This window comes from Carcharhinus amblyrhynchos, chromosome 21 (genome assembly GCF_965287045.1).
Source record: "Carcharhinus amblyrhynchos chromosome 21, sCarAmb.v2.hapA, whole genome shotgun sequence".
NCBI lineage: Eukaryota > Metazoa > Chordata > Chondrichthyes > Carcharhiniformes > Carcharhinidae > Carcharhinus > Carcharhinus amblyrhynchos.
Genome location: NC_137344.1, coordinates 29719744 through 29738029, shown reverse-complemented (window position 1 = coordinate 29738029; position 18286 = coordinate 29719744). Strand labels below are relative to the sequence as shown.

At 40.9% G+C, this 18286-nt stretch overlaps 1 protein-coding gene across 5 annotated transcripts in view; it reads left to right on the top strand.

Annotated features, from left to right (window-relative positions):
* Window positions 1-18286, top strand: part of LOC145356310 (neuronal-specific septin-3-like) — a 264326-nt gene that overhangs the window by 151277 nt on the left and 94763 nt on the right. For 4 of the 5 annotated variants that reach the window (XM_080208914.1, XM_080208910.1, XM_080208913.1 and 1 more), the window contains one exon: window positions 1212-1280. The exons of the other annotated variant lie outside the window; for it this stretch is intronic. In XM_080208914.1, coding sequence (XP_080065040.1) covers window positions 1212-1280 — 69 coding nt within the window. The remainder of the gene's footprint in view (window positions 1-1211; window positions 1281-18286) is intronic. 5 annotated transcript variants of the gene reach the window in all.

Sequence of the window (18286 nt, the reverse complement as noted above, 5' to 3'; positions counted from 1 at the left end):
CCTGAAAGTAGTGCTAGTTAGGTGCATTGGCCTTGCTAAATTCTCCCTCCGTATCCCTGAACACGCGCCGGAATGTGGCGACAAGGACATTTTCACGGTAACTTCATTGCAGTGTTAATGTAAGCCTACTTGTGACACGAATAAATAAATTTAAAAACTTCTTCAATACAACAATTGCTGGGGAACAGTTTGAAATATGATCTGTTGTTTGGGTCAAAATTTAAAAGGTACATATCCAGGTGTGAGTATGTTATGAAAGGAACTAACCTGACAAAGACACAAAACAGGATTTTGTTCTCCGAACATTCAGTTTGATGCCAGTGGCATCAATATTTTATTGGTTGGGGTTGAAGCTCTGTTATAGAAATGAGGAGATTGGAGGTTCAAAGCAAGGTACAATTATTTCCCCCATGAGTTGTCAGCATTATCCTCTTGAATAAAAAAAAATCTTGTTCCTTCATGTGGGTGTGAGAAACAGTTGAATGTTTTTAATTTGCTTGCCAAAGTCCTTTTATTTTGAGTCAATGATAAAGATCCCATAGCGTTTGTTAAATTTGGAATCCAGTCAGCCAACCGATTTTACAAGGAAAGTCTCGCTCACAAAAATTAGAGTTTCATGGGTGGGCTGCATTTTTCTTTATCATGTTCCCAAAAATAACTTTGTAAAAAAAAATTGAAAGTTAGATTATGATTCATGTTAATTAGCTTCATCAGCAAAATGATCGTTCAGACCTAGAATGTGTGGAGATTAACAAACACTGAATGTCTTTGATGTTATTGTTGACTGGTCTGTCATTACAGTTGCATGTGGAAAGCCAGCCTCAGAATAATTACAATCTTGGTCAAACTCAGTTTTATGAAAATCTTGTAAATTGGATAACTCTGGGATTGAATGACTCATGTCACAAACATTATTATGATCTCATTCTGTGTAGAAAGTGATTAATTAGAGAATTAATACCCTCAAATTCAACTTCATGAGTATGTCCCAGTTCTTGTCTAGATTGTTAACTATTCTTATAGCTTGCAGGTTATATGGAAAAATGATTCTTTACTGAACTGTGGGAAGATCTGATGAGTTATTATCTCAGCTTTCAAAAGAGACAAAGTTCCTCATTCAGGATTTTCCACACTGTAATTGTAATCAAGTAATCTTTCTCGTGATTGAAATCACAATTGCCATACTGATTGGCTTTAAATTCATTTTGCAGTTCTTGGAGGCACAAGGTACAAAAGAGTACCAAGTCATAAGGCAGAATATTCGGAGCTACAGGGAGCAGGTCTGTATAGGAAGTTTGTGGGAACCATCTTGGCTCCTGAATGCACGTGACCCTTGACTTTTTCTTTATTTAGTTGTGTGATATGGATGTCGCTGGCTGGCCAGCATTTATTGGCCATCCCTAGATGAGAGTCAACCACATTGCTTTGACTCTGGAGACATCAGAGCAGACCAGTAAGGACAATAGATTTCCTTCCCTAAAGGACATTAGTGAACCAGATGAGTTTTTCCAACAGTCAACAATGGTTTCATAGTCATCATTCCAGTTTTTTTTTTATATTTAATTCAATTTCCACCAACTGCTGTGGCGGGATTCGAATCTGGATCCCCAGACCATTAGCTGACTTTCTGGATTACCAGTCCAGCGATTATACCACTGGGCCATCGTCTCCCCTCGACCTGAGGAAGCTGTTGGTTTCCTGGAGGCTGAGGAGTCCTGGCTGACAGTTGAAGTATGAAACCTGCAGGAGAGTGAGGCTGGAAGCTTGAATCATATTGGCTACCCACTTGCCTTGTGATTTCAGTTAAAGCCAGAAATGGCAGGGTAGGAGGGGGTGCTGTCTGAGAGGAGATTTTTTTGATCCTTTAAACCCCCCATCATCCAATCATCCCTGTGACTCAAACTAGCTTGTTTTATTCCAGTTAATATTCCACCTGTACAGACAAGAAGGTTTTCCTTTCAATTCTTGATAAATATTGATTGAATTATTTTGGGCCTGGTCATAGAGGCCTAAATCATAAAGGTTTACAGGTATGGTTGCTCCAATTGGCCTTAATGAATTCAAATTAGGGAAAAGAGGAGGAAAGAATAGCCAAGGTGACAATGCTTGTTTGTGTCATATGTTGGAGTGAGCAACTGTGTGGATATCTGCTTAAAGCAGAAATGAATGTGCCTCAGATGCTGTGTGACTGTGCAGTCAGACAGTTGTCTCTATCCTTGCTTATGCATGAAGAATGATCGCCAGCAATTGTTGACAATGCAACATTTACCCAGCAAAATATGAATGGCCAGGAGAGGAGAAAATAACAAAAGGCATCATGTTGAATAATCCATCCATTACAGTTCAAACCAATTTTCTTCTCGTGTTTGATCTTGCAGCTACAGTTATTACTTTACTCCAAAAGCAGAGTATGGCTGCATCAATGTAATGTTGCAGAGCGAATCACCTGGATTATTTTTCAGTTTGCTGCCTCACAAAAAATAGACCTAATTGAAATGTTGTCCCATACAATACCCCATTATTTATGGCTTTGTTGGTGCAAATACAAAATTAACAGACTTCAAGGAAGGTGAGATATTGGATGATTTTATGCCCCCAAGAGAGTTACAGTGTTGTAAAACTGTTTATGGCACAAACAAACAAACATCTTCAAACGGAGCGCAGAAAAAATTCTTCAGTAAGATTTGGAGATTAAATCTTTATGTACAACAATTTTTTTTTGTTGAGAGATGACGGGCAACAGTAAAATCAGTGCCCGATCTCTCTGCATTTTGCACAGCTGATAGAATAAGGTTAACATCCTGGCATTAACACGTCCCTTTGTCAATGATGAGATGCCAAGACGAATGATGAAGGGGATAAGCAGATTTACTGGTTGCATTAAGGAAATTGGCTTCCTTCTTGTGCCTCCTCCCTTCCCCCGCCTGCCAGGTCCACTTTAAGTTAGAAGGCCAGTGATAAGTTAGCGATGGGAGCAGGGCAGATTGTTTGATCTGCAAATTAGCCAGGATAAAAACTCTTTATCCTAAATCCTGAACAAACTCTAATGGCATTAATACATTTGCAAAGCTTGACGGATAAATGCACATCTGTTCAGCAAATGATCCTGTGGATGGGATGCAGAAATCTTTCATTTTAAATTCCTTGGCTGATGATTGATTGCTGTATTTATAAACCTTTGACCCCAGATAAACACAGATTATTCTCATGATTTTGAGCTCAGTTTACAGTAATTGATTTTCATACAGTGAATGGAAACTTGCCAACTACAAGCTCCTCATTGCAAATGATTGCTTGATCCACATATTGAATCCCTTGTGATTTGTACTATTAGTAACTTGTTTATTCTATTTATTATTTATCGTATAAATCTCCCTATTAGCTTTAGCCTTAATGCAACACTTAAGAGTGTCGTAGTTATCAACTTTTGCAAAAGATTGGGGAATGGCAGCATCCCATTTTGCCTGTGGTGTGTTATAGTTTAATTAAAGTTTTAGCTGCTACTCTCATGCTGCACTATCGCTCTGCGTCATGTATACAAACATTGGTTACAGTTCATGGGAGATTTGGGATGTTTAAGGGACCTATTTCCCAGCTGTCAGTTCATGGCAGGAAGGTTGGAAAAAAGGTCAGGAGTAGGCCAGTGTTCCTCCGAATTCACTTTGCCGTGCATGTTTTTGTACTGTGTGATCCTTTTTATGGCATCTTCCGGGAATTATAAATTATGTGTGGCCTGTAATTGTTTCTTGCACCTTTTAAGTTCTGCATTGCTGTACAGCCAAGAACGAGCATTGCATGCGGTCCCCCAAATTTGCTTTACATCGCCTAGATGTGATGGGTAGATTTGTGTCTAGATTCCTTAACTGTTCTGCTCACTTTTAATTGTGTGAGTACAGTTAATCATAACAGATTTTGTCTTCTCTATCATTATTTTCAACTACATTGGCACCCTATGGCCTTGGTCTTTCAGCCAGGTTTCTGAGTAAGGAAGGGGACACAAGGAGGACCACATCACTAAGAGAGGTCAACCAGCACAGTAGACATGGCATAGGGAAGCAACTATAGAATTAACTGTGTCCATCTGACTGCATTGATCTCATAAATCCACAAGAGAAGTCCATTTGGCCTATGGGGTCTATGCTAACCCTCCATGGAGCAATCCAGTTCCCTTCTCATCGATATTTAGCAAATTAATTGATTATTTCAAGCCAAGAATAAACAAGGATATTGGTTTCTGACACAATGAAAATCTCCCTCGTAACACTCTAACTCCCCAGAGGTTATGCAGGCACTGAGCTGTACATCACAAGAAATGAAAATCTTACTGGGAAGTGCCTTAGTCATTTCCACTAGTGGTTTTCTTTGGAACAGACATCATCTCCGGAGATCCATTGAATGTGCAAATGTGTATGGAGTCCTCAGTTTGCAAGCCAGCTTCATAGTGAATTGATTATTACCAGGCGAACTTGTAACCCACCGATAAGATATTGTATTTCCTTTCTCTGCTGCAAGACTTGTGATCATCTGCAATTGACTTTTCCAGGAATTATGATCTGCGTCAAATTGCCGTGCAGCGAGCTCACTGAGAAGAAAGTTTCAGCTTTCCGCTCTCTTTGAGGGTCTGTTAACAACGGCAGGATTACAGCACCAAAAATCTGAATTTTTGTCACTGACTAGTAAACATCTTCTTACATTTCTATTTAAGTAGGCCTGTTAATTTGGTGATATTGTGTGTTTTAATAAACTTTGGCTGAACCTCTTCCTTCATTAGGCTGCTGAGAATCTGACTCCTCAGGAGATGATAGAACACATCTGTCTTACCGCCTGCTCCTCACAGATAAACTCTGGATTTGATTGTCATTTGAACTGGCCTTGACTATTCTACTCTGCAACACACTTTGTCTTCTGTTCTTTACACTTCAGTGTGACATTCTGGAAGCTGTGTGGTCTTCAATGACAAGCAGAGCCATGTGCAATCTTCAATTCTGAATACATTTTATTTTTATTATTACTTTGTGTAACTGAGCAATTTTCCCAACATGTCCATGTCTGCTTCTCATCAAAGAGCAATCATCCAGTCCTTAAAGTCTCGGATCCTCTCTCCAAAGTATTTGATTTTGCTATATTCCCCCCTGCCTCCCAAATAATCCCAGCACATCCCCCCCCCCCCCCACCCCATTGTTATGTATGTTTACACAGAGGTAACTCCTTCCAAATCAGTTAGTCTAAAAGCAGGCATCCTACCCCCGAGTCAGTTGATGCTGATAAGGTTTTGCGTTCTTGCTGTTGTTAGATAATGCCTTGAATCTGATGGAAGCGCATTTTGTTGCAGCAGAGTATGTTCCAGTTCGCCATCTTGAACCACCTGATATGATCTGATGCTTAAGTCATGACATTGTGCAGATTTATTGGACGTTTATGTGTAGGTGTGCTCTTATATACCCTGTACTTATTGTCATTCAATTGTACAACTTGTATGGTTTTTAACAGGCTATGACCTAAATTAGATTTTGTGACAGTGGAAATATTCTTGTGTGGAAAATCAAATTACAGAATTTTGAACATGAGGTAAAAGTGTAACTAATGATGGCACAATCAATCTTCCATGATTTTGCTCAATAATAGTTCTTAATGATGCATGTAACACTCATTTTTTCAGAAGTTACTTAGTTTGAAATGTAAATTTTAATAAATGTGACTCATATCAGTTTTTTGTTATTTTTGCGTAATTAGTTTCAAGCAAAGAGTGTCTAATCTTATTTAATTTCCCCCCAGATCGATATAGAATCATTGGCTTCCTGCACTGTAGGAGTCTTTCAGCCCATAGAGTCTGCACCAACCACAACCCCAGCCAGGCCTTATCCCCATAACCCCACATATTTATCCTGATAATCCCCTAAGGGGACAGTAAGGGATAATTTAGCATGGCCAATCAACCTAACCCGCACATCTTTGGATGGAGGGAGGAAACCAGAGCACCCAGAGGAAACCCATGCAGACATGGGAGGAAAGTGCAAACTCCGCACATTCAGTGACCCAAGCTGGGAATTGAACCGGGGTCTCTGGAGCTGTGAGACAGCAGTGTAACCACTGTGCCACCCATGATGATTAGCCCTGACTGAGTGCGTGGGCAGCAAATGCTCTTGTCTTTCATTGATGCTGATCTGTGACTAATTAGGGCAGCAAGGTGGCACACTGGTTAGCACTACTGCCTCGCAGCCCCAGGGACCCGGGTTCGATTCCCAGTTTGGGTCAGTGTGTGTGGAGTTTGCACATTCTTCCCATGTCTGTGTGGGTTTCCTCCAGGTGCTCCAATTTCCTTCCACAGTCCAAAAGATGTGCTGGTTAGATGCATTGGCTGCACTAAAGTCTTCCTCAGTGTACCCGAACCGGCGCTGGAGTGTGGCAACTAAGGGATTTTCACAATAACTTCATTGCAGTGTTAATGTAAGCCTAGTTGTGACACTAATAAACATGTGCTCTCCCACCAACCCCAACAGAATGAAACAACCAAAGGATCTTCAAGATACAGAATCCAAGATACAGAAAATGGGAGAGATAGCATGTGATAGATGAACTCTGCAAGATAACATAGTAATGTTATCTCACGTTCCACTTCTGACCTACAATTACTCACAGATCCTTCCAGTTTTGCAGATGGCTTCTCAACTACCCTAGAATGATTATAGAAAATATAAAACGTGTTGCAAGCCGCTTTTGGAACATTTATTGTTCTTTTCTGAGGTATTTTCTCAGTAAGTAAAATTGTTCTCAGCTGCACATTAAATTCAAATCTAGAGTGGTTGCTGCCAAGAATAAGAACATAAGAAATAGGAGCAGGAGTAGGCCATCTAGCCCTTCGAGCCTGCCCCGCCATTCAATAAGATCATGGCTGATCTGTCGTGGCTCAGTTCCACATTCCCACCCTCTCCCCATAACCCTTAATCCCCTCTCTTATCAAAAACCCATCAACCTGCATCTTAAAAATATTTAGCAAGGCAGCCTCCACCACTTCAACGGGCAGTGAATTCCAGAGATTCACCACCCTTTGAGTGAAGAAGTTCCTCCTCAACTCCGTTCTAAACCGCCCCCCCCCCACTTATCTTGAGGCTGTGCCCCCTAGTCCTACTGTCCTTTCTGAGCGGGAAGAGTCTCTCCACCTCTATCCTATCCATCCCATTCATCATCTTATACGTCTCAATGAGATCTCCCCTCATTCTTCTAAACTCTAACGAGTACAAGCCTAGTTTATTCAGCCTCTCCTCATAGCTCAACCCCCTCAACTCCAGTATCAGCCTAGTAAACCTCCTCTGCACTCCCTCCAAGGCCAAAATATCCTTGCGTAATGATTGATAGTTGATTCCTCTTAAAGTAGGCAAATGCATGCTTGATGTAGACATAGTGGTATGATCTGGAATTTTCTGCTTATTTGTACCTATGACCGGGACACGTTCAACTATGTGACCTAAAGGTTGCAGAATTTGGGGCGTAGAGTTAGACGCAAGTTCAGTATGCCCAAATCTTTCAGGCCTTTCTATGTTCATCAGTGGCCCCCTCCTTTCTTAATTGTTCATAACAAAAGTTAGAGTGGGAGGTTTAAGGGGACATTTATAAAATTCATGCATCCATGTGTCTGTCAACTGGTTGCAATGTCTTGTAAGCAGGTTTTCTACAATTATGTTCAATGTTTAACTAAGTTAAAACTTTAATTTTCATATTTGAAGGCATATACCTGTTATTTTTATAGATTGTATTTTATCAGATCTGAGCATAACTTGGAAAGAGTGCATTTTTCTTTCTCCACTTCTGTCTACATTAGAAATGTGATGTAATTTCTAAATGGTTTATTGTAGACAGTCATAGTATAGTAAAATGCAAAATTAATAACCAAATATTTTTTGTTCAAAGGCAAGTATTTAATAATTGAAATAGCAAATAAACTGAAATAAAAGCCTGGCCAAATGCATGACTTTTACAGACGTCCCCCTATACCTCCTACTTCAAACCTTTGAGGACAATTAAAGAAGGAGTATAACTACTTGGGGAACATCTACAGCATCGAAAGGTGATCAGTACGTTTAATGGTTCTGATACTGTGTTAGTTTAGTGTCTGTGATATGTTAGCTGGTGCTTCCCAGCATCTTAAAATCCTGCAATATGCATGATGCCAGCAAGAAAATGGAGATCTATAATTTATGATTTTAATTTAGTTTTGATTTCATGTTTTTCTATGATGACTACAGATCATTGCTGTGCTCTGAATTTTTGGAACAATTGTTAAAACGCACTTGTCTTCTAAGCCATTTGACTTGGAACTTGGGTGCGACTCTTGTCAGTAGTATAACGATCGATAGCATCCGAAGCGTAGAGATTCTGTTTGATGCTGTGTGCTGAGAAGTTGCTCAATTACAATTTTGATTGAATTCCCTGAGCCTCATTGCCATATGATGCATTTGGGCTAGTTAGGATGCTCTTTCAGAGAGTCGGTGCAGGCTCAGGCTCAATGAGCTGAATGGCTTTCCTCACCACTAAGCATTCTATGGTTCTAAAATCACCCTGCTAAATAATAATGGTGATATCTAACTTGCATTGGACTGGTATATACTAGGTGTCTGGCGAAGGGGTGGAAGACCTATGTTCTACTGATTTAAAGTATTCATATTTTGGTGGGTCCTGTAATTATTTTTGAATGGAACTTACTTTTGCTTGGCTTGCACAGATTTGTGTTTTCAAGCACTATGTTGGTCTATCACCTTGCGATAGATAATCCCCAAAGCCACTCTTCATTTGACGCACTGATACACCAGAACTATTTTAGGGCAGGTTTATTTTAAGTTCTCATTGAACAGTGAACACTCAATCTTCTAAATTTAGTGCAGTTACTGTTCTGATTAAATAACATCACAGATGGTTGGATGATTTCAGAGAAATATATTTCGAAGAGTAAACCTGATATGAATTTGTATATTAATTTGTTGTGCCAAGTGTTTAGTTTGTGCAATTTTCTGATTTATTGGGATAAGAATTAGATTAAGAGTTGTATATGTTCTATTCTGAGAACTTGATGTGTTTTCTTCATTGCTTATCGCTCAAGATGACTTTAGACGTTGTGGTAATTATAGCATGTGATTAAACAATAATGTGATCGTAGATCATTGAATCCCTGCAATGCCATTCAATGGAGGCCATTTAGCCCAAAAAGCCTGCACTGACGACAATCCCATCCAGGCCCTATCCCCACATATTTACCCTGCTAATCTCCCTGACACTGAGGGGCATTTTAAAATAGCTAATCAACCCAGCCTGCACATCTTTGGAGTGTTGAAGGAAGCCTGAACACCCAGAGGAAACCCAGACAGACACGGAGAATATGCAAGCTTCACAACAACAGACACCGAAAGCTGGAATTGAACCCGGCTCCCTGGCACCGAGAGGCTGCAGTGCTGACCGCTATGCCACCTCTGCATTTTTATGTAGTAATTACTTACAGGAGCAGTGCACTTCTTTTGAAATCCCGAGAAACAAGATCAGTTTTCTTTTGTAGAAACTTTGAGTTCCTTTAATAGTAAACATGGGTCAGAATTCTCAGAACTCACCCACAGCTGGAATTCTCCAGTCCTGCTGCAGTGAAGGGAGTTTTGGCTGAGCGTCAAGTTCTCCATTTTCGCTGGCAGCAGTGGTGGGGTGAACAAGAAAGGAGAATTCAGGCCATTGTATGTTGGAATGCGGCAATAAATGCCTTGCTAATGCAAATGCATTGAGAGATGATGCTGGATTTGATATAAGAACACAAGATTTATAATTCATGACGGATTAGGATGTACTATAGTAATTCCTCCAGATTGCACCAAACAAGGTCACAATCACACTTCAGTTATCAAACACATTTTTAGATGATGCCCTGTCCATTAACTCATTAATGTTCATGCACGGGTGGCACAGTGGTTAGCACTGTTGCCTCACAACTCCAGGGACCCAAGCTCAATTCCAGCCTTGGAACTCTGTGTGGAGTTTGCAAGCTCTCCTGTGTCTGCGTGGGCTTTCTCCGGGTTCTCCGGTTTCCTCCTACACTCCAAAGATGTGTGGGTTAGATTGATTAGTCATGCTAAATTGTTCTTTGGTGTCAGAAGGATTTTTTAAAATTTGATTCATTATTGTCACATGTATTAGTATACAGTGAAAAGTATTGTTTCTTGCGTGTTATACTGGCAAAGCATACCATTCATAAAGAAGGAAAGGAGAGAGCGCAGAATGTAGTGTTACACTCATAAATAGGGCAGGGTAAATACGTGGGCTTACGGGGAAAAGGCCTCGGTGGGATTGTTGTCGGTGCAGGCTCCATGGACCAAATGGCCTCTTTCTGCACTATAGGATTCTGTTCTCATTTATTTTAATGAAAGTACAGTGTTAGTGAATTTACTGACTTAAGGGAGAACATCCTTTAAAAGATAATAATTCAGCAAAGGGTAATTTGTGTTGTGCACCTGTCTCCTTTCAAATGTTTTTGTCATTTTAGTGAGAGCCTCAGAGAGACAGATAGTGAGGAGGCATCGTTGTCTATTTGTTTTATTCCCCATCGAAAGGTTGGAAATGTCTGGTGGGTTATTTTGAATGGGTGCTTTTCAGATGTGAGTGGAGGAGCATGAATTAGTCATGTGGAGTCACTCAGAGGACATGTTGTGCTACACAGGCAACTGAGGTGAATATTGAGACTGTGACCCAAGCAGATGAGAAATGATGCACACAAGCCTGTGAATAATTGAAAATGGTTTCTCCACAAAGCCTAGCTCCAATTTTAATTTCGAATGAGCAGTTTGAATCGTATTCTTCAGTGTATGTGACAAGTTTAATTCCTCAGTAATGAAAAAAAACTTCTACAACTCCTTTCATTCTGTGTGATTATTTGGCGTGACTTTTTTCAAAATTGTTTGTTTACTGTGTTCCTGAATAAATATTCTTAATGAGTGAATGTTACATAAATGCAATGGAAAAGCTGAGAAACAATTAAGGAAATTTGGTATGTCAGCTATGACTCTCTCCGATTTTTACAGGTGCACCATAGAAAGCATTCTTTCTGGTTTCACAGCTTGGTATGGCTCCTGCTCTGCCCAAGACCGCCAGGAACTACAAAAGGTCACGAATGTAGCCCAATCCATCATGCAAACCAGCCTCCCATCCATTGACTCTGTCTACATTTCCCTCTGCCTCGGCAAAGCTGCCAGCATAATTAAGGAGCGCACTCTCTCTTCCACCTTCTTCCTTTGGGAAAAAGATACAAAAGTCTGAAGTCACGTACCAACCGACTCTAGAACAGCTTGTTCCCTGTTGCTGTCAGACTTTTGAATTGACCTACCTTGCATTAAGTTGATCTTTCTCTACACTCTAGCTATGACTGTAACCCTACATTCTGCACTCTCATTTCCTTCTCTATGAATGGTATATTTTTGTCTGTATAGCGTGCAAGAAACAATACTTTTCACTGTATATTAATACATGTGACAATAATAAATATTTTTAAGATGTTGGAGGATGGGGATTTCATCACTTTGTAATTGTCACTTTATCTGCACTTCAGCAAATAGTATTGATATAATCCAGCCACTGGCATGTCACGTGACCACGTTTCAAACAGGCAGTTTCACACCAGTCATCTTGATATTTTGATCGTTTGTTTCTCCTGCAGGCAGATTCAGTTCATTCGATGAAGTTTCCCATTTGTTGCTTCAGATGCTGAATCCTTACACTAGTGCTTAAGTTTTGAAATGTGCAGTGCACAGAACTGACCTTTGTAGCTTAGCCATGTGCAGCTCTCCTGTGATTTGTAGGCTCTCCTTTCTCAGTCATACAAACCTCACCAGTATACCTTTCACCAGTTTTTTTTTTAAATGATGGTATCTCTACCGTATAATTTTATCAGTCTTCCGGTGTCAGATTGTTGACTTAGATGTACGCTTTTGGAAATCTTTCAATCAGCTAACTCAGGTCATTATTTTAATTTGAATATCAGTGAACAAGATCAAAGTATCATTGTTTCCTTTCTTGTCTTCTTTATTTCTTCTTGATTATTTTTTGCAGATTGCTCTAAGTCAGTTTCATCTCTTGCGTCCTCTTTCTCAATTATTTCCATATACATGGTCACCTATTAAATCAAATATTTCCAACTCATCATCAGCCTCTACGACCAATGTACTATCCAGTCCCGTTAACAGCATGTCTTGCATCACCCGAGATCCACCAGATTATATATTCATAAAAGGATTTGAATTTATGTACTGTTTCTCATGACCACTTAAAACGCTTTACAGTCAATGAAGTACTTCTGAAGTGTAATCACAGTAGAATTGCAGCAACCAATTTGCACACAGTAAGATCCTAGCAATGTGATGAAGACAAAATAATCGCTTTCTACAATATTGATTGAGGGATGAATGTGGGCCACGTAAGGTAAAGTCACCACAGTCTCAGATGACCATAGGCTACTCTCATCTTTGAAGGGGAGAGCTGACTAGTTCCGGTTTAGTCATGATGTGGATGTGCTGGCGTTGGACTGGGGTAAACACAGTCAAAAGTCTGACAACACCAGGTTTTAGTCCAACCGATTTATTTGATAGTAAACTCGCAAGCTTTCGAGGGGACTCCCTCTTGTGAGCTTGTGAGTTTACTATCAAATAAATCGATTGGACTAAAACCTGGTGTTGTCAGACTTTTGACTGTAGTTCCGGTTTAACCAGACTTCAGGCGAGGGGCAAGATTGAGAAGTTGGGGTCTTCATGAATAACCTCAACGTTTGTGGGAAATGGACCCGCCTGTTGGCATCGTTATGCATTACTAACCAGCTGTCCAGCCAGCTAAGTTAAACTTATCCCTGAGTCAGGATTGGCCAGAACATTGGGAATATCTCCTCTGCTCCTTCTCGAATGCTGCATTGGGGTCATTTGCACCCAGCTTGCTTGTGGCCAACAGGGTGTTGGTTCAATCTTCATCCAAAAGACTGCACTTCCAACAGTGCTGCATCCCCTCAATATTGCGTTGGTGTATCAGCCTTGATTTTTGAGCTCTTGTCCTAGAGTGGGAGTTAAACGCTCAACCTTGTGACCCAGAGGCAAGTGCAACAAACTTATTTGATGCCATACGTTCTGCTCTAGATGCCATGCAGCTCTTCCATCTCGCCATGACTAACAACACAGAGCACCAGAATAACATAAATATTGCACACCACATTTATATAGGGTCTTTTGGATAATATTAAATCATTTTATTACAATAAGTTACTATTTTTGCCACTAAAATATAAATTTAGAGATGATGTGGCTTTTGGCGAGCAGATTTCAGTGACCATAACCAAACGCTGCAAAGTTTTACTCACATGTGCTTGGCAATAACATTACTGCTATTGCAATAGATGTTTGATGTACTTGCATAGCGGGTTGGTAAGTTTAAAAATTCAGTATCAGCCTCTAAGTTAGGACTTCACCCATTGCTTTCTTCAGTGTTCATAGCAATGTTAGCTTTGTTGCATTATTCATGCAGAGCCACAAAATGCTCAATTTCTCAGTCAATTCCCAAAAATTATTGATGGATTTTCAGAGTTCACACACCAGACAGACAGTATACCCCTGCCAAAAATCATAGGCGCCTCACTTAATATTTGCAGTTATGAATTTTAGTAGATAAAAAACAGGTGTCAAGGAGTCCCCACTTTCTTCTACAGTGGAGTGAGCCATTATTTGAGTGAGGTTGGTATCCCTTTTCCTGCTGATTTAGAAGCTACAAGTACTGTAACAACTGGGCTAAGCCTTTTGAGTCCACCCAGGTTGTAACTCATATATATTACCTGACTCTGAGACTCTTGCATCCAAGAAAATGCCTGGTGCGTGGATGCCTACATAAATTGATCAACCCCTATTGCTTTTTAAACTTCAAAATCTCTAGTTGGGTGGAACTGTCCACCTTCTCTTGCTAAGTGTTGAGGCAATGCTGCTTTTAATCAGGTTTGACACTGTGCTGGTCTCATACTCCATGTGATGTCAAAACTCAAACATGGTGCAAGCTTACCAGATCCAATGAATTTCCAACTGCTGCTCTTCAGAAACGTGTTGGGATCTAACTTCAGTGAAGCAGATGATATTCTTCAGCCCTAGTGTCAGTATAGATATCATTTTAGTACTGTAATAGCATGCTGGCTTGTAATTTTTCAATGATTTGTTGGTTCTGATTAATGCTCATGTGACTTTCTCTGAAAGTTGTGTACTATATTTCTGAAATTAGCTTAAATTTGATGTTAATGGAGGACTTGAATATTCCCCCAGACACACTTCCCAGTGGTAAGCTGTAGAGTGATATAGGCAGTCTAGTTCCCAGCCTGCCCCATTGACCACCCCAGCTGGTTGACTTGCCCTTAAGAATCTGTACCCATGGCACATGTTACTGTAGCTCTGATGTTTGTTTTGGCTTGTGTGAGCCCATCTGTCTGTCTGTCTGTCTGTATTCTGTTCTTGGCTGTCCTAAGGGAAGAGTAACCTTGTTGCTTTCCCAATGATTTTTAATCTTCTGGGTATTTTCACCTACTTGAAAAGAAGTCACTTGACACCAAGATTGGTGGAATGGCAAATTGTGCGGAGGGTGGGGAGAGTCTGCAGAAGGATCTAGATAGGCTGGGCGAATGGGCCAGGAAATGGCAAATGGAATTTAATGTTGGCAAGTGCAAGGTGGTCCACTTTGGTAGGAAGGGTTATTACTTAAGTGGCGAAAAACTGCAGCATGCGACGGTGCAGAGGGACCTCGGGGTCCTTGTGCATGAGGCGCAAAAACCCAGCCTGCAGGTGCAGCAGGTGGTCAGGAAGGCGAATGGGATGCTGGCCTTCATAGCGAGAGGGATTGAATAGAAAAGTAGGGAGGTCTTGCTGCGGCTGTATAGGGCATTGGTGAGGCTGCAGCTGGAGTACTGTGTGCAGTTTTGGGCGCCGTACTTACGCAAGGATATTTTGGCCTTGGAGGGAGTGCAGAGGAGGTTTACTAGGCTGATGCCGGAGTTGAGGGGGTTGAGCTATGAGGAGAGGCTGAATAAATTAGGCTTGTACTCGTTAGAGTTTAGAAGAATGAGGGGAGATCTCATTGAGACGTATAAGATGATGAATGGGATGGATAGGATAGAGGTGGAGAGACTCTTCCCGCTCAGAAAAGATAGTAGGACTAGGGGGCACAGCCTCAAGATAAAGGGGGGGGGGGTTTCGAATGGAGTTGAGGAGGAACTTCTTCACTCAAAGGGTGGTGAATCTCTGGAATTCTCTGCCCGTTGAAGTGGTGGAGGCTACCTCGCTAAATATTTTTAAGAAGTGGGTTGATGGGTTTTTGATGAGAGGGGATTAAGGGTTATGGGGAGAGGGTGGGAATGTGGAACTGAGTCACGACAGATCAGCCATGATCTTATTGAATGGCGGGGCAGGCTCGAAGGGCTAGTTGGCCTACTCCTGCTCCTATTTCTTATGTTCTAAGTCTAAATAATCTTAACTACCCTTCATCTGCATGGTAGGGAATTTTCACAGTAACTTCTTTGCAGGTTTGATGTAAGTCTACTTGTCGGTCTGCTTGCATCACTTGAACTGCAGCAGTTCAAGGCAGCAGATCACTCACCCACCACCCTGTTGAGGGCAAGTCGGGATAGGAAATAAATGCTGGCCGAACCAGTGAGGTCCACACCCTTTGAATTTTTAAACAGTACCCGTGCTGGACCTCAATCCAATATTAGGAGCTGGTGCCAGCTTAGATTGTCTGTCTGAAGTGGTGCCCAAACCCAACCTTTCTGACTGTGTGGCAGGTTTCTACCACGAAAGTTTCTGCTGGCATAGTCAATGGAGGTTTAAGTTTTTAAAAGAACTTCCATTTATTTGATTACTTATTAGTCACAAGTCGGCTTACATTAACACCACAATGAAGCCAGTGTGAAAATCTCCTGTCACTGCACTTTGGTGCCTGTTCGGGTACACTAAGGGAGAATTTAGCATGGCCAATGCACCTGACAAGCTCTTCTTTTAGACTGTGGGAGGAAACCGGAGCACCCAAGGGGAAACCCGCACAGATTAGAGGAGAACGTGCAAACTCCACACAGACAGTGACCCCGGGTCCCTGGAGCTGTGAGGCAGTAGTGCTAACCCATCTTCTTTCATGCAAGGACTGGAGAACAGGGGGTAAATTAATTTTCATACAGTTAACAGTAAAATTAATACCATGTTACTGTATGTCAGCCTCTCCCACTTCACACTGCTATTGTCAGCTTCTTCTAACAGGAAACCACAGATGGATTTGACTGCATATTATGAATTCCTATCTGGAATTGAAATTCAAACTCGATTGATTTGGTGTACAAAATGTCATGTTGACGTGGCCAGGCCTGCCAAGCTTGGCAGCAGTTTTTAATTTTTATTTTGGTTCATTACTTTCATACCTCTTAATGGATTTAATCAGTCCTGCTTTCTGTAGCAATTTGGGCCTTTTGCAGTGCACAGAGGTCTGTTGTTTTTTTCTCAATTCTGCCTCGTGAAACCTCGAGCAGCAGCTGGTTGACTTGTCATTAAGAATCTGTACACGTGGCACATCTTACTGAATATCTGATGTTTGTTTTGGCATGTGTAAGATCCCCCACACCATTTGGAGGTTACCCTCACCCTCTTGTGTTCATCTGTCACAATTTTGCTTCTCTTCATTTCCAAGGTTTCTTAACTTTCTTGACTTTCTTAAAATCTAGATTTGGGTAAATTTGGTTAGCTGGAAAATTAAAAGCTGCGATCTTCCCAGTGGGATTTTCTAGCCTTCACTGTGGTATGCCACACATCATTGTGATACATTTTGTGTTTAATTTTACAAAGTTTTTGCATCCCTTTGCCAGAGATTGAAAGGATTGAAAAACAGAACAGAATTATCTGTCTGAAGTCTAAAGGATGTCACAGTTTAACTGCGGTGATGAACTGATAAGGGAGTGTAATGATTCTGTTCAAGGTGCTAGACTGCACGGCTGGGTGACTCATTTATTGCAGGCATCTAATCCTGTCAGCCATGCTTTTGCCTGCAACAAGCTTTTATTAAGCATGGGGTCAACGTGGATACCTCTGTCTGCCCACCAGCGTATTGGAAGGATTGCAATAGAAAGTGTGTAACGTGAAGTCATTTGCAGCGAGGCCATTGCTTCTGGAGGCTGTAATTAGGAGATAATAAACTGTCCCTTGGCTGATTCTCTGCAGCTTTCTTTTAAACGTGGGGGAGGAGCTCCATTTAAGAGTGCAATGGCCTTTTTTTATGGTAGCTCTTTAACATCTTTGCAAAATGAGTTACTGCTGTTTAAAAGGAAGCATAAAGGGCTGGCCGGTTTGGTACAGAAGGCAGTGAAAATGTGTGAGCTTTGCACCTCTTGGTAGTTTGCTCTCCATTGCTGAGCCCAAGAACAACGGCTTGAGATGTACCTTCTGTCGAACTAACCTTTTGCCCTTAGTGTTGCCTTTTCAATATTCTTCAAATGCCCTCATGAAGAGAAGGGGCAAATATCCACTTCCTGCTGCAGCCTGCTCTTTTGCCTCCTCTGAGGTAAGACCGTTGTGGGAGATGAGCTGGTCCATAATATCTTGGCTGTCTAGGCAAGTTGACCTCCGAGGAGCTGAAAACCAAAGGGTAAAGGTGGATTTTTCTTGATCTACATTAATTGTTTCTGAGCTGCAGAAGTGGTCTATTAAAGGATATTGTGGATATTTCTAACTTCATCACTCTCAAAATTGATTCATGTAGCCATGATAAGCAAAATGACTGCCTTCTGCGCTTAAAAATAAAAGCATCCAAAAGATTCTGTCAATTATTTAATTCCTGTTTCGTGTTGATGATGAATCAGCTTTTTCTGTAAATTGTGTTTTTTGGCAGTATCTGTAGCGTACATTGCCTTCATAGTTGCATGTTTAAGATTATGTCTTGTATAATAAAGATACTGTATTCTCTATTTGGCTCACATCTGGAAGCTATATTTGAACATCTGAAAAATACAACACAGACATTTGTTATCAAGTTCTGAAATAGTTTTTCCTTCCTTTGTTAATTAACTGTTGAGACTGTTGAACATTAATTGGTGCTTTGCAACATCTATAAATATTGTAGATTGGCCTTCATTCGGAAGGGCAGTCAGATGTTATCTTAAATGTAATGATAGCCTCCAATGCACTAATGACCCAATTACTTTTCCCCTGTTGTTGTAAACCCTATGTGCTCTGGGAAATTGTGCTTGATACGAAAAATAATTTGATTAGCA